The sequence below is a fragment of the Rhipicephalus sanguineus genome, chromosome 5 (genome assembly GCF_013339695.2).
Source record: "Rhipicephalus sanguineus isolate Rsan-2018 chromosome 5, BIME_Rsan_1.4, whole genome shotgun sequence".
NCBI classification, from domain to species: Eukaryota; Metazoa; Arthropoda; class Arachnida; order Ixodida; family Ixodidae; genus Rhipicephalus; species Rhipicephalus sanguineus.
In genome coordinates this window covers 96,962,276-96,979,257 of record NC_051180.1, presented here as the reverse complement: position 1 = coordinate 96,979,257, position 16,982 = coordinate 96,962,276, and the positions used below count along the sequence as shown (strand labels likewise).

The window sequence follows — 16,982 nt, the reverse complement described above, 5'->3', positions numbered from 1 at the left end:
CATGCCGGCACAGGTCGCCAAAATTTGTGATCTCAATGTCGTAACAGTGACGTCATCATCTGATGTCACATGATGACGCCATCACATGACATCCTAGCTTAGTGAAATGTGGGCCAATCCCGGAGGCACGGCAAAACCATGTGAGGTTCAGTAAGCTTCCACTGCCTGCGATCCCGGAGGCCGTGCAAAACCTTGTTGGGTGCGGAAAGCCTTCGTGTTGGAGGCTAGGGGTGGTGGATCAATACAATGCATAATCTAAAACGCATAAGGGACCGCGTGACACTTTTATTTTACTTGTTGGTGAAAATTTTGCGCTCTGTGCGACACTAATGTATAATTCCAACACCATAATCGTGCGTTATTCGGACGGTAGGTGGGTGGGGAGGGTGGGGGCATTTGATTGTCACTGTTAATTTTTCATGCAGTGTATCATAGAAGCTCATATACCTGAGTTGAAATGACGAAGGCCTGAAAACGTTCTAAATAAAATGCGCAAATACGGTATACCGCGAGTGGAAAACGCCCGCGTTAAAAATGTTGCACACCAACTCAGGAAAGCGTTTGGATGTTGCAGTACGTGTGTCTATATCAATGCAAGAGCAGTAAAATGTCTATGTTTCAAGTTGAAACCCATCCTTAACTGTAAATAAGGAAATAAGTCATTCTGTTCATGCAAGCGAGTTTTTCTTTTTTGAAGAAGGCTCCCGAGTGGAAGCCGAAACGTCAGTAAATGTTTCCACCTTAGTCGGCGTCCTTCAATGTTTCCGCAAAAAAGAAAAAAGAAAATACGGGCGCCAAAGACTGGGAGGTGGGTGGTGGGGGAGGCGTTGTTAGGCTTTTGGTGCACCCCCTAATGTTGCGGGACCCTGCGGACCTGTGTGTTCAACACTTCATAACTTATTGTCGAACTGCGTAGTTGTATGCTCAAAACAGCAGTGGCATCACCTTGAAGCCTTGCACGCAGGAGCGGCAGTCTCAGGGTGCAAAGGACGAAGTGAAACTCGATCCTCCAGCAGGCGCGGAAGACGACTCCATCTCCAAACCAGCAGGTGAAGCCATTCTCTGATGTTTACAGCTTTCCCTAATACAGGCGAAAAATCGACGCAAAACTGTGACCGACCTCTCAGGGCAGTATTACTTTTTACAGCAGAGCTGTCACGCTCGAGGTTGGCCGTGTGTCGTAGATATAAAATTATCATCATCATGAACAGGCACGCGCTCTCCTCTCCATCAACGTCTTCTACTTCGCTCCCGGAATATGCGCGCCAATTTCTCCGGCGTGGGATGCAATTACCTTCATGGGTGAGACAACGAGTGCAGAGAGAGAGAAATAAAGAGAGAAAGAGAGATAGAGAAAGAAAGAGTAATGAAGATAGAGAAAGAGAAATTTTTGGCGAGAGCAAGCATAGCCATGTATAGCCTATAGGGGCGCCACTGAAAGCCGCGTAGCGGCGGCCGTTGGAACCGCTCGCGGGTCGCGTAGCAGACGCCTCATTTGCGCGCGTGCGATTCGCCGGTTGTGCGCGTCCCAGATAATTACTTTTGCGGCAACAGTGTGCGCAAAGGAGCCGCACTTCATAATAGTGGACATGTGTCCGATGTCACAGCTGTGTGGGACGACAATGTCCCCATACGCGACAAGTGTTTGTCACAGACAATCGACAACAAGCTTCTCCTACGAAGTGGAGCTCATCGTAAGTACACCGCTTTCTTTATAACGTCCCGATCACTAACGCCTGCATGCGTTGATGCGTGAGCCAATGTTTTTTCTTGACACAGTAGCTTCGTTTACGTGCCATGTGCTGATATAGTAGATTTTGAGGGAGCGCTGTCGCACCGGCGTATAGATTTCACAGGGTCGGCCACGTGAAGGGTCAGCGTTGGTAAAACTTTGAATCCAGCACGATAAACTTGTGAAAAAATAAACGATAAGCTTGTCATCATCGGTGCAGAAGCGCACAGCGAACATTCTGCACTGATGATCGCATTCCAGTGCCATCAATAGGTAGAATTCAGCCGATTTCGTACAGCACACGTGTGATTCCACGGCGCTTTTTTAAAGGAGCCGTCACCTGCCCTACATTCTCTCGCATTGCGCTTCGCGCCATTCGTTTTTCAAGTGAGCCAAGGTATCGCGTCTTATCAGTAATAACAACCTCATGTGAATTGTAGTGTCTGCAATGCAGGCGAGGCGACCAAGTGTAAACGTAGTAGCGTTCGCTGAAAACGTAGCGACAAAAAGAAGAAATAAAAACACGGTAATCGTTCTAACACTGCCGTAAACAAAGCGCGATTGCTTAGCTTCTACGTCGTACAGCCGCAATCCACCGCCGCCGTCGCTTTCGCTCATGAAATAGCACCGGAAACCTGTAGATGTGCGTTCCTGGCGATTTTTTGTGTGTGTTTGAGCAGCCGACAACGCAGCAGGTATTTTTCGACATCGCTGAGGCCCGCCAGAATCGTTAAATCACGATGAAAAACACATCCATCCGTGCACTCGCGTATAGACGCTCGCGGGAACACTGCTCGCCGGGCCCGCGAGCGCTTCCGAGCCATGGCGGCAGTTGGCGTCATCGGCGCTTTGCGCATCGCCTATAGCAAGGGGTGAGAAAGAGGAGAGAGGATAAAAGCCTAGCCAAGCCAGGACCAGCTAGGTGCCCACCAGCTTTGCTGTGACCCAGCCTTGCGCGACTTAGTGCAAACTACGCTAGTTTTTTGTCTAAAGAATAGTGTTTAGCATTTGTCTAAAAGGACAGACTGGTGGGCTAGTTGGTATTGCATAACTCGGAACAGTAGCGCAAAAAATCACACAGACGACGACAGAGCAGGACGGGACACAGCGCTGTGTCCCGTCCTGCGCTGTCGTGGTCTGTGTGATTTTTTGCGCTACTGTTCCGAGTTAAGCATTTGTCTACATATAATGTTGCGCATTTGAACTCTGACGCATCGCTCGTAGGTTAGCTTGACTTCACATTTGCACAATCAAATAAATATAGCTTCTACGGCTTTGTCATTGTAGCGCTGCTATTACAAGGGATCTAAAGATATTCTACACACGACGTGTACGTTCTTGCTCGCAGTATTAAAAGCGGAATTACGGATAGCAGGGTAGAGACCTTACAATTAAACCGTATATGATACCAGTCTAGATTGGTGAAATATTCTTTACAGACTTCATTTGCGTTACTGGCAAAGAAATCTGGTCACTGACGGGAGAAATGAAGGCAGGGCTCTTCTGATTAAATTTCACGGTTCCAAGCTATCGGCGGTGAAAGATGTCAAACAGGCGGCGAAAAAAAAAAGTAGGGAGTTCTTCCAGTGTTCATGGAAATGAGTTCATTACAGGGATACTGACACAAAAATTTTAGTGTGGCGTTTATTTGTTTGTTTGTTTGTTTGTTTGTTTGTTTGTTTGCTGCAATATGTTGCTGGCGGCCTCTTAGTCATAACACGGCACATCGCTTGCTGCGGCACGCGACAGATAATTAATTACAGTCTGTTTATTACCGACCAGTCTCAGTTTCGGTTTGGGAGAGCTCTGACAACAACAAGCCGCCGTTAGTAGCATATACAGTAACTCTAGCCGCCGTGTGCAACCAACGCTATCTAGCGAGTGAAGCGGCACACAAAACTGTGACGCACTTCCGAGCTGCCTGCATCGCCTGCTCGCGTTATTTAGCATGCGGCATGTGCATCGCGATGTCGTTGCCATCATCGTCGTCATCTTCAGCTGGTGGCAAATACTTTCTTTGAGACTTCCACACGTTCGCCGCGGGCACGGACTCGCGAGCAGCTGCCGAATAGTAGCCTGCTGGCGCAAGCGCGGCAAAAGCGCAATGGGGACTATGACGTCACGATTTAGCTGGGCATCTCGGAGCTCGGCCGCAGTGGGTGACGTCACGGAAGTTTGGGGTCACCTTCATGTCACTTTGTACGATGTCAACGTCGCGAGGTGCGACGTATACCGCTCGATCGGGCAAACGAAATTCAAAATTCGTATAAATTACCACCCAAGCTGTATTCGCTGTTCATATTGGGTAGATGATATACGCATGTTCACGGGAATTGACCCCGCATATGCTATCTCAGCCGCGAAGTTTTGTGTCAGTACCTCTTTAATATGCACGCTATGATCATGCTTGTTGATTTTGTGCCGGCACTCGATTTGAATAAACAGTTTGCACACATTTGAGTGCACTTCTGCCCCACAGCAATAACCGTCATATGACTAACTGCTCGCGTTTAGCTGTCATGTTGATAACCCAAGTTCACCTAGAAACGTGCCGTATATTTCTTTTATGCATACATAATTAGCTATCTCCTAAGTGGACTCCGTAGTGTACATGTAACGAGAAACTTGAGTAAATGCTAAAACACACGCAAACGGGGATGGGGCAGGTGCCTTTCATTTTCTAGTTCGATATATCATGGTTCTGTATTTTAGATGAATATTTTCTTTAGTGTACGTTCCATTAACATTGTAGCAGTGACAGTCACAGGCGTGCGCAGTGTTGTCCATTAGAAGCGTGGGGGGGGGGGGGGGAAGTAGGGTGATTTTACCGCAGCGGCGCCCCTCCCCTCCCCCACTTGCTTGAGTCGGAAAGAAAACGATCTTTGTAATGAATGCAAAAAAAAAATAGGAAGTGATGACTTAACAACAGCATCCCCTTTGGTCCCCGGCTTTCCGGAAGTAAAAGTGGGAAGTTGGCATTTCAGTGCAACATCAGGGGTCCCCGGCAGCTATTATCGTAAAAATATGTACATGGCCATAACCCTGCACTTCAAGCAATGAAGCGACAGGTCCGATCGACTGAGTAAAGATGTGGGGCACAGTTGCCCCCCCCCCCCTTTAGATGATTAATGGGGTGGGGGGGGGGGTGCCCCTGTCCTGTGCGCCACGCCTAGGCTGACAGGTTCGATACCCTCCGGTTCCTGTGTTTGCGCGAGTGCAGCTATGTAAAACACGTCGCCTGTCTAAAGTTTGCTATACAGTGGGATATAGTTTTGTCACAGGGTCCCAAGAAAGCAGTCTCAACATGTACAAAGCAAGAGCACAGGGTGCTTATTTCTTTGCTTACTGTGCTATGCAGGATCTGTGCTGACACAGAATAAGGTCACGAACCGACAACGGCTGGCAAACTTCTACCACTGCCATGGAGTCAATCCAGGCTGACGTAGAGCCCATGGATCACGACCGAGGACGTTCCGTAAGTTCGTTTTAAATGCGAGCATTCTAGCGAATATCTGCGACTTTGAGCGTATCTATCTATCTATCTATCTATCTATCTATCTATCTATCTATCTATCTATCTATCTATCTATCTTTCTATCTATCATCTATCCTATCTATCTATCTATCTATACTATCTATATCTATCTATCTATCTATCTATCTATCTATCTATCTATCTATCTATCTATCTATCTATCTATCTATCTAGCCGCCTACGACTTCGAGTTCTCCTGGCCGTTTCGTTAATGGGATGCATACCAAAATTGGTATGATACAGCATGACCGTATTACAAACATAAATGCCAGGTCATAACATGACAATCATGATATGCGTGTCATGAACAGCGTGATTTACATGCCACGGTCTTGGGGCTCTTGCGGCCGTTTCGTTAATTCTATATATACCAAAATTGGTATGGCGTGACAATAGTGTATGACAAACACAAGCGGCAAGTCCTAATGCGCAAATCATGACAAGCATGTCATGTACAGCATGATTTACATTATATGGTCTCGTGGCGCCCGTGGCCGTTTAAATGAATGGATACATACCAAAAGTGGTATGATGAGACATTTCTGTATGACGAACATAACTAACACGTGGTAACATGAAAATCATGACATGCAAGTCATGTACGACATGATTTACATGCTACACGCATGGTGGCCGTTTAAATGAATGGATACATATCAAAACTGGTATGATGAGACACTGATGTATCACGAATATAACTGACAAATGGTAACATGAAAATCATGATATGCAAATCATATACGACATGATTTACATGCCACGCTCATGGTGCCCTCGCGGCCATTTCGCTCGCTTGGTATACACCAAAATTGGTATTGCGCGACGAGACTGTATCATAAGACGAGACTGCCTAACATAAATAAGAGATGGTAACATGAATATCATGACATGCATGTCATGTACGACATGATTTACATGGCACTGTCATGGTGCGCCTTCGGCCGTTTTGTTAACTGGATATATACCTATGGCATGACACTAGTGCGTCATGAACATAAATGACAGGTCATGCATTTTTTTATTGTGATAGCAATTATATGGACAGTCTCGACGGGTTTTTGCCGTCGCCGTCATGTCCCGTATAGACTCCAAATCGATAAGGTCCCCCCGCGCATCGTATGTTCTACCGCGGGTAAAAGCGCGCGAGCGGGGCGACGAACGCGGCCGAAGAAGAGATCAAACGAGCCGGCCCATTTCCGTCGCTCGGACGGCGCATGCGATAACATTACCCCGCTCGGAAGGCCTGCCGTCGAAGCAGACAGGAAACGCCCAGCCCGTCTTGAACGAGTATGAAAAGACGCGAGGGGGGGGGGATCGCTCGAGCAGCAACTTTGAACTTTGATTCTAAGGGTGCTGTCGCGATCGCTGGCGCGCGCGCTATCTCAGGAGCTACAGCTGGTGGCTCGTATACCCCTTCTACGTGCTGCGCTCTCAACGCGAAGTGGACTATGCGGAAAGAGCATCTCTTCGTGAAGCGGCCGTATTCTGTTACACCAGCGCTTTGTAGTTACGCGAGATCGTATACAAAAAAGTTAACTGCCAGCCTCACTTTGTATAACACTACAAGTTGTTGCTATCGCATTCATTGCTTCGCCCTTGAGGTTAAACTGTGACTTTTTTTTAAGTTTTGTGCTTTGTGCAAACACTCACACGTACCTTCCAACTTTTGGATTGTTCTTTTTTTTCGTGAGGGTTACAAATTCGCACTCTTTCTGATTTACAAATGTTGCTCAAGTTTTTTTCTGAAAAAGTATATCCCTCGTTCGCAAAGGGTTTAAAGTTATTGAATGATGGGGCGGTGCATTACAAGAAAAATAACGTACAAAAACATTTTGATTGTGGCGTACTGCACAGTCATCTCATGGCAGCCTAAGTCGCCACGTAAACCATAGAATACTTATGCTTAGGATGCTTGTTCAGAAAAGCTCCTTAAGAAGGCGAAATCAACGGACAGCAAAGTCCCTGAAAAAGTTGTTGTGACCCTAAAAAAAAGTGTACTTCACGGAAGTATCGCCTTTTTTCATATTTGCCGCTGCTCTGCGCTGCACCTAAAGGTTTAATTTCATTAATTAGTGTGTTGTCATATCTACGCCTTGTCATGTCGGCAGGATTTTTTTACGAATCTTCAAGTTCCCAAACGTTAGGAGTGGGTGTATGTACTCATTTTTTCTTGAACCATACACAACCAGTAGATAATTACCTGGACGATTGTTGAATATCTGTTTCCCATAGCCACTGTGTGTGTGTGTGTGTGTGGTGTCTGAGATTTTTTTTGCTACGAGGTCGTATATTTTAACAGTTGTACTGAAATTTCAGTCTGTAAGCATTCTAACTTGTCAGGTATAACGCCAACGTCGACGTCCTTCTCAGACACTTCATTTCTCTTAAATGTATACAGAACCGGTGGCATCCCAGCGAAGAACTCCAAAGGAGAGCGACTCCTCTTGTTCATTGGAGTCATTGACATTCTTCAGAGCTACCGGCTCTTGAAGAAGTTGGAACACACCTGGAAGTCCATGTTTCATGACAAGGTGAGAACTGTTGGAGGGCTGTTGGGCTGGTTGATGTTTGCAGAACGTCATAGTGTAGCGCGTAGACACAAATACAAAGACACGGGTACATAAACAATTGGCGCCCCCTCAGGCAGGCACTGTGCCTGTCTCTATATACCGTATTTACACTAATGTAACTCGACTCTAATGTAGGTCGAACCCCCTAAAATCGCACGGCAAAAAAAAAATTCTGGTGTGCAAAGGTGCCTTCGCGGCAGTGCTTCAAAGCTCTACAGGAAAGCTAGCTTCGCGGTAATACCCGGGAATCATTTTTTTACAAAATTTTCCGCAAAACGTTGTTAAGGGTGCGGGTTTTACACAAGAAAATACAATATATGTTTCAGGTAGAGCCGGAACGTAAACACAATGTCGTAATCATGCCACGGCGTGCCTGATTTCTAGTTTGTTTCGGTTTTGGTTGTAAGTCGACCTTTCAGCCGAAACTAGTTACGGTTTCGATGGTAAGTCGACCTCCCAACTTCGGGTTTCAATTTAAGATAAAATGGGTCGACCTACAATCGTGTAAATACGGTACGTCTCCGTATCTTTGTATTTGTGTCTTATTTGTGTCTTTGGATTGTTGTCTCGCTCATGTAGGAATGAAATGGCCCTTCATGAGGCCCCATTGCAAATTTTAGTTACATACTAAAAATTCCAGGGTTCAGCCTATAAAGCGCCTTATGTCGCGAGGGTTTTACGAATTGGTTCATTTTTCGAGGAGATTGAAGAAATACTAATATCATGCTCGCATATTGCCAGGGGCAGAGATTCACTGTCTACTTTAGAGAATATTCTTCTGTAGTCTGATACAATTTTAAAGTCCGCGGCGTTTCCTCCTCAAAGGTGGAACACACTATGCCGCGTGGCGCTCCATCGTCTAACGTTAGTAAACTGGCGCGCACGTGAATCACAACGGGAGAGAGCGACCGCGTTTCATCATGCGCGCTCAAGGTCATGACTCGCGCTGACGTAACTGCAGTAGAAGGACAAGTTGGGCCACTTGGTTGGGATTCATCTTGAACTCGGTTACAGCGCAACACTAGACAAGGACACAAAGAAGGAAACTTAGACAGAAAGAAGGAAACAGCTCCGTGTTGTTCGTCTCCTTTTTGTCCTTGTCTAGGGTTGCGCTGTAACCGAGTTCAAGACGTAATTTCTTTCCCATGTGCCATCCCTCCCTGTGTAGCTTCCTGTGCGCTCGTCAGGACGGGAGAACAGAAAGCGCTTAAAGGATGCGACAAATCCCTGTAAACCCGCTTCCCTTGACGGATTCGAGAAAAAAAATAATTCGGCAGATCCCACGCCTTGTGGGAGTCGGTTTCATGCGAAGCAGTCAACGAGTAGTTCTGTGCGTTGAGCCAAGGCTACGAGATGGATCGACGTGTTTTTGTAAGTGTAGTAGCTGTGTGCACATCGTGGGCTTACCAGGCACATCGACAACACTGGTGTTTAAAGGGTAACCTATGGTCTGACGTAACGTCAGCACTCACGTTAGAGCACAGACGTCGGTATTGTCGAAATGAAGTGCACTTTACGGTGCGATGACGTGAATATCATACGTAACTTTCTATACGTATTCCTTCGGTGTCGACAAACGCTTGTATACAGCTTGCTGAGTCATAGGAATACAAATGTAATGTTTATTCGACTGCTGTAAAAGCGGAGCCAACACTGGAACCACAATTGACGTTAACCCGACATCATGTCTGTATCAATGCATATGTAGCGTTTATTGCTTTGTTGTAAAATTAGATAGCCAACACCACAACCACAACTGCATCGACATTATGCCTGCATAGGGTGTTTTCCCAAAGCATTTTCAAGGCCTTGCGTGGCTCTGTGGTAGAATAGCTGACTGTCATGCAGAATGCGTAGGTTCGATTCCTACTGGGATCCTAACGTTCATTCTTTGCATTCGTCGGGTCAGCGCTGCCGACGTCGGTTTTTCTTTACGTTCTCGAATTTAAATGACCAATGTCTGTTCTCACGGTTCCTAGGTAGATATAAACGGTACGTCAATCACCTGTGACGCATACCCGTACACCGCGGCCCGTGGTAAAAGAGTATGTGCCACACGTGTCTGGAGGAAAGGGTTTGACGACGTACGCGACAGGATTTTCACATTATTCATGTCATGACCAGGCAGTCATATTCGTCACACCATCTTACCCTCGCATGTCAAATTTGATCTACACCAAGCTAAGGAAGCGATCACGAAAGCACCGGACTTAGGCGGCTAGATAAATACCGAGGTCATTCGATGATTACTTGGAAAAAGTGGTTCAGGATTGTCAATTCGTTTCAAAGTTTCCCCCTGTGCCTGTGCAGGACACGATATCAGTGCAGAGGCCCAGCTTTTATGCAGAACGCTTTCAGGAGTTCTTGGCTAAGAAGGTCTTCAAGAAGATTACCTCTCGTGAGTATACTAAGCGGCATCGACCCAGATGCAGTCATATATCTTTCCTCCACCATCCTCTCTGTTGCATTATCCATGAAGTTACTACTGCCATTTTTGCACAGCTGATTGCTTCATTCTGTATTGCTGAGTCTCGTAAAGACTGCAGAAAAAAATTGTTTCCACGCTATGTCTTGCCTATTTGATGACTGCATGGTTTATATATATAGCTGCACTAGTTGTAATTCAAAATTTTTAAGAGCAAGCGCAATAACTGTCCGTACTTTTTTTTTTCGTAGCTACCTAGATGCAAACAAGTCGGTATTGTAGCACTTAAAATTATACTCGGGTGTAATGGCTGTAAGAACCGAATGTTATATATAGGCCCTTCATTCTGGTAATTCGAGAAAATCGAAATCATTTTAAAAGAGAACTTAAATTATCACCCATATAAATTTGTAAAACTTCGGTCGCAACTGAATACTCGCAATGATCACGGAATTCTATGTTATAGGAACACCAAATGCATTACCTGCTGTTCCTGTGAAGACTAAGTCTGTCGCTGATTGGTATAAGCAGAGCTGGTACTGGCTGTTCTGTTCGCATTGATTCGGCAACTTTTCATCCATTCGTTATACTCAGTGACTAATAGCAACATGTTTTACTTCATTTTAATTGAGCAGCGTCTTCATTCTAATTGGGCAGTACATAGACATATGTTTACGTTTAATTGTGTATTTGTTTAGATTTCACAAATGAACCGAAAACAGTCAGGTTTTAAATCATTGGGAATTTTTTTAATAAATAATAATAATAATAATTATTATTATTATTATTATTATTATTATTATTATTATTATTATTATTATTATTATTATTATTATTATTATTATTATTATTATTATTATTATTATTATTGGGATTTCACGCCCCAAAACCACGATATGATTATGAGGGACGCCGTAGTGAAGGGCTCCGGAAATTTCGACCACATGACGTTCTTTAACGTGCACCTAAATCCAGTGGCGTAGGCAGAAATTTTTTTCGGGGGGGGGGGGCACCTCCTTGATCCGACATTGGGTCTGGGCAGATAACTGAGGTCGAGTGTCATTTTGTGTTCTGTATCCCTTGGGAAAAAAATTTTCGGGGGGGGGGGGGGCAGTTCTTTTAAGTACTAACAAAAAAAAATCGGTGCTTTCAAAACGCTTTCTACATGCATTATCGTATATATAGAACTAATACTAGTGGTCAGGCCCGTAGTCAGGGGGGGGGGCAGGGTCCCCCCCTCCAAAATTTAGGTGAAGTACGCGTTTCTACCAAAATAAATAATAAAAAGAGGTGTTTTTCTCAAATAGTCAAGGTTTTCAACAGGTCCCCCCCCCTCCCCCCCTTCCCCGAAAAAAATTCCTGGCCACGGGCCTGCTAGTGGTACTAGCAATTCCACAGCGGTTCTTCGTCTTTCGGTCATTCTTTAACATGACATGCACAACATTGACGTTGCCATGGCTGTGGGAGAGGGGTGGGGGGTCGAACTTTACCGAAGTCTTTGCCACATACACATTCAAGTTTTGCATGTATATATTTAAACGCAAACATACAAACGCACGCACGAGCATACATAAAGGTGGTTGAACACCCCCCAACATCCTCCGAACAAAATGTCCGGCTACGCTCGTGGTGCACAAGCACAGCAATGCAGTCACATGTGCAACAGTAATCATAGGCGTGCGTCGCAGGGTTCTCCAAAGGGGGCGGGGGGCTTACCACGCCCCCCCTTCCCCCGCTTCCCGATGGTCGAGTCCGAAGGAAAACAGGCTTCGCAATGGATGTAATAATGAAAATTAGGCGATGACGTGCTTCCTTCAACGGCCTGGCTTTGGTCACCGACCGCTATTGTTGTCTAAAATCTACATGGTCATAACCCTGCTCTTTAATTAATGACGGAACAAGTCCGACTGAGTAAAAAGCATGGCCTCCGAGATTTACCGGCGGCCATGCTTGTATGGCCGCCGTATGGGGCAGACTTGGCGCCCCCCTTGGGTTATTGGGGGGGGGGGGGGCGACCCTATGCCCTCAACCACCCCTGTGCGCACGCCTATAAAAGTAATGGTAGATGTGTTCAACGGTATATGTTAGCTGCTCCTTACTCGCCACGGTGGTCTATAGTGATTATGGTGCTGGACTGCTGACCCGAAGGTCGCAGGATCGAATCCCGGCTGCGGCGGCCGCATTTTCAATGGAGGCGAAAATGCTTGAGGCGTGTACTTAGATTTAGGCGCACGTTGAAGAACCCCACGTGGCCGAAATTTCCGGAGTCTTCCACTACGGCGTCCCTCCTTATCATATCGTGGTTTTGGGACGTTAAACCGTAACAAACAATTATTATTATAATTAGCTGCTCCTTTTTAAGTACAGTTGCTTCACACAGTCGGCTCAATTGTGACAGTTACACAGAAATGAAATCTTGAAGGGGGAACATGTCGGCTAGTTAGTTGAACATCACGTTGAACGTGTGGTTGTATGTGTGCCTTTTCTGTCCTTGTCTTTCGCGCTGCTCCCCTACAAAACTAAACAGAGTAATCGATTTGCAGCGCCCGCCACAGTGAAGGATCTACCCGCAATCACCTATGAAGTCCCAGAAACGCCTAGTCACATTACGAAGGCCGGCCCGCGACAGCGGACGTCAAGAATCAAGAGTCAAGTCAGCGCTATCTCGTCGCCGTGACAACTGACGGGAACTATCAAACGAATGTGATGACGTGACGATGAACGGATGGCGCCACGCCTTTTTTGGGTGTTGCGCTTTTTGTGTATATAGTGCGTGCGTGGGTGTTCGTTTTCGCGAATCTTGATGTTGTTGTTGTTGTTGTTTGTTTTCCGAAGGACAGGCGCTTCAGTGCCCCACATGAACTGCAACTTCATTCCTATATACCGTATTTACTCGAAAATAGGTCGCGCACGAATATAGTACTGATCTCTATATATTACTGAACTCGCCGAGAAATAAAAATATATTAAGGCAAAAGCCTTAAGTGCCTCATGAGAAGCGGAATGTGACCGTCCGGCGCCGTCGATAACACATATGAGGCAAAAAAAAAAACCGAAACGCGCGATAAACGTCATCACCAGCATAAAGACGTGTATATTATACGACATAGATAAGAGCTGATATAATGTCTGATTGATATACTTAATAATGGTATAATACAGGTGAAACGAAGACAATAATCGCAAACGATATGAAGTCAACGCGTAAAGGATGTCGCCGTCATAGTCTTAATCGATATAGAATCTCAGGGAGATTCTTCGTGAAAGTGAGTATGCAACGAATTTGTGTCGTCTGGTGTCGGTTTATGTTAGGTCACGGCCGGTCTGGAGGCGCGCGCTCGCTCCCTTCCTTTTACTACAGTGTTCTTTTTACTGTTCTTCCTTGAAGGAGCGAGCGCGCGCCTCCAGACCGGCCGTGGTTAGGTGCTCTAGTTGGTGGACAAACGTATGGGAGGGGCACGTCACGGATTGAAACGCTGAGCGAGTGCTCGTAATAACCGCGCCATGTCGCTGCATATCTAGCCGCTAAAGGTAATGCCGGCTCTGATGTACGTGTTTGAGTCAAAACTATGCCGATATGACAGCAACTGTAGACTCTGGAAGCAAACGTGCGTGATACTTAGCCCTAAATTTTCGCGTTTCGTTTCTTAAGTACTCTACCTGCGATGCGCCCCACTGTCTAGAACACCGTGGTCTAGGCTAAATTCGTAGAAGTTCTGTCTACGCCCGTTTGTGCAGCAAACACTGCCGTAACTAAATGCGAACGAACGGATTCATACAAGGGGTGTCCTGTCAGCGCAGCGTTCTAACGTTATGGACGCATTCTAAAGTGCAATTGAAACTTACCTCGCTCAAAACTATGACGTGTTTGGACGGTAGCAGCATCGCTGTCATGCCGTTCACCTTGATAGTCAGTCGCTGTGGCATTCCAACGAATGTGGCACACTTTAAATTCTTAATTAAGCGATACATGGTACGACGATAGCACGAAGTAAAGTGTTCACAATGTCAGGAGCTCGTGGGACCCATGCACCGGCTCGGCGAATAAGATCATCCCGCCTGACTCTCGCTATCACTTGTCACACGAAAGTTCGCAAAATCGAAACCGGCGGAGAGCCGTGATAACGCGACGTTGACAACAAGCACACGCGCATTGCATTGTTTCAACTCAAATAATACCGCGCTGTGATGGTGTGGCGTCACAACCGCATTCATGTAAGTGCGGTCAAGTCGGGCTCTGTAACGGTGTCTGTAAGTCCGATTTGTGACTATAAACAGTCGCGTAAGTTTCAAGTAGATGTAGGCACTACGAACGACGAGGCGTTGGCAAGATCGCAATAAGGTCCCGCCACCGGAAGCAGTCCGCGGGTAACAGCAGCCCCAGTGGCCCCAGCGCCATGGACAGCGCCAGGTCCAGCGTCAAAACAAAGTGCACGTGTCTTGGTGTTTTAGCGTGCGTCTTCCTCGCCAATGCGTGCTGCAAACTGATCGACAGACGTATTAATGCACCGAATACAGCGCATTGCGTAAATTAATGGATTCGTTTGCGAAGGAAAAACGCGAGCGCCTTGGAGGTGCCGATGTAAGCCGCAAAGGGACGATAGATTCCAGGATAATCGATGTTACCGACCGACTGAATTCGTTTCCGCAATACTATACCACAAGCTCATGCTCTGGGAGAATCATATTTTTTTCAGGCGCAGAAGTAAGTCTTTCCATCGTCAATAGCACTACAAGTGTCATGAGTGTGGCCTTAATTGTTGGCCGAGTTGTGTGTTGAATGGGAATGTACCGCTTTTCTTTTCCCCCATATTAAACTGTTTGTTCGGTTCATAGGAAAACTGAAATCTGCCGAAAACTAACCGTTTTCACTGCGAACTTCTCCATGTGGTGTCGTAGGAAAGTGAACCGCCAATTCATGCAATCTCACTTGCTGTAGACCTGCACTCTCATATGGTACAAACTTGCGCGTAAACTTTGCACATAAAACGTTCCAGGAACTTCTACTGACCATAAAATACGAAACAAAGCTACTCGAACTCAAGGACTCATGAAAATGTGCTAATCAAGAAACAGGCAGTCAGAATGGAATGAAATTACCTCTTTTTTCTGCCTGGGAAAACAATCACAACCTCCCACAAATGTACAGATAATGAAATTGCCCGAATTCTTTTTCTTTTGTTCACTCTAGTCCGACGTTGGAAAGCCAGCAGCTAAGAAGGGATGTCAGTGGCACCTCGTCACGCATGATCTTCTCACACAAGATGAACTGGTAAGTCTTGTTGTCTACAACTAAATTAAATAAAGCAGCCATGTCTGCGGTGCACTTGCATTAGCTGCGTTTTGAAGGTGCCTCTGAAATTACTAGGAACGTCGGAAATGTTCCAAAATGGTTGGCATCGCTAAAGGTTGCTGTTTGCTGCAACATCGTTCATTTGTTTCTCTTTAGGACAAGACATTGGCAACAGTCAACAAGTCTGCAACTCTCAAGTTTGAACCATTCATCCTCCATGTACGGTGTCACACTCTGGACGCAGCCCAAAAGCTGGTACGTAGAACTGCCTTTACGTGTCAAAACTGTTATCATCACTGTTTTGCTGGCTAGTGAACTTTTTTTCGCAGCTTATTAACTGCAAATAAAACATTTTTCTGCAGTGCTATTGTTAGAAAGGTTGGTGTTTTGATAAAGACATTACTGTAGTGCCAGAAGACCACCACACAGAAATGGACAGCAAGTCATGGGCACCTGATGTATTTTCATCTTCCCCTCTTTGCTGGTATTTTATTGTGTTGCAGTTATGTTGTTAAGAAAATATCTGTCGTGCACTGGTTACAATTCAGCTCTGGAGGTGGTCTTGGAATAGGTCTAAGTAGATTATTTTGTTGCAGTACATTGACATCATTAAACCTGACACTAACTATGCATTATATGTAGTATAGCTTTCGATACAGGTATACACTGTAATGTAATACTCTGGCTGTCATATTCTGGTTTAAGCAAATGCTGTAGTTGCTAGACTTGCACAGCTGAGGAACCGGATGGCACAACTTAGCAGGCTTTACTGAGATACCTTCGGCTTTGCTGTAGCGTCACCAATGTTATAAATTTAACATTCTTGGCCTTAGCATCCTGTTGAAAGGTAGTCGCTCTAACTACCATATCAAGTTTGCGGCTTAAAAGTATTTTTGGACTCACTTTACGGATTTGCTATTTCCTTTCTTGCACTTGCAGCTGGCAGTGAGCATAGGGGCCGGATGTCGCAATTCCGGCATAATGCTAAGCAAGTCGGGCAAGGTTCACGTGGTAAGCGTTGACAGTGACACTTTCCTACTGAAGAACGCCGAGCCAGGTGAAAAGCGGTGTTTCTTTTGCAGGCAGTTCGGACCACACTCTCGTTGGAGGTTCCACTTTCTGATAATGAAAACATCCTTGTCACACCCATGGTATGTACTTTCGATGAGTATACTAGCCAAGTGTCTTGCATCTAAAAGAAAAATGATAAATTAGTTTACTGTGCACAGTGTGCCTTTACTAAATAATTTATTGCCTTATGAAACCTTTTTTTTTAGTACCTGAATTTTCTGAGGAAGCAAGCGAATGAAAAAAAGACGGAAAACTGGAAACGGCTACAAAGGTATCAAATATGCGCACAGCTAGTTCCACACTGTCTTAGTTTGGCTTTCTCTTGCATCTCTGGTCTGCCTTTTTTTTTTTTGTCA

The 16,982-nt window shown here is 45.6% G+C and overlaps 1 protein-coding gene across 1 annotated transcript in view; it reads left to right on the top strand.

Annotated features, from left to right (window-relative positions):
- The window catches only part of LOC119394869 (phosphatidylinositol 4-phosphate 5-kinase type-1 gamma), a 32,006-nt gene extending 15,502 nt beyond the window's left edge, over window positions 1-16,504 (top strand). The window contains 8 exon segments of the mRNA XM_049416002.1: window positions 965-1,049; window positions 5,091-5,143; window positions 5,145-5,195; window positions 5,197-5,207; window positions 7,666-7,798; window positions 10,148-10,239; window positions 15,454-15,534; window positions 16,495-16,504. Of these exon segments, the coding sequence (XP_049271959.1) occupies window positions 965-1,049; window positions 5,091-5,143; window positions 5,145-5,195; window positions 5,197-5,207; window positions 7,666-7,798; window positions 10,148-10,239; window positions 15,454-15,534; window positions 16,495-16,504 (516 nt within the window).
- The last annotated feature ends 478 nt before the right edge of the window (window positions 16,505-16,982 follow it).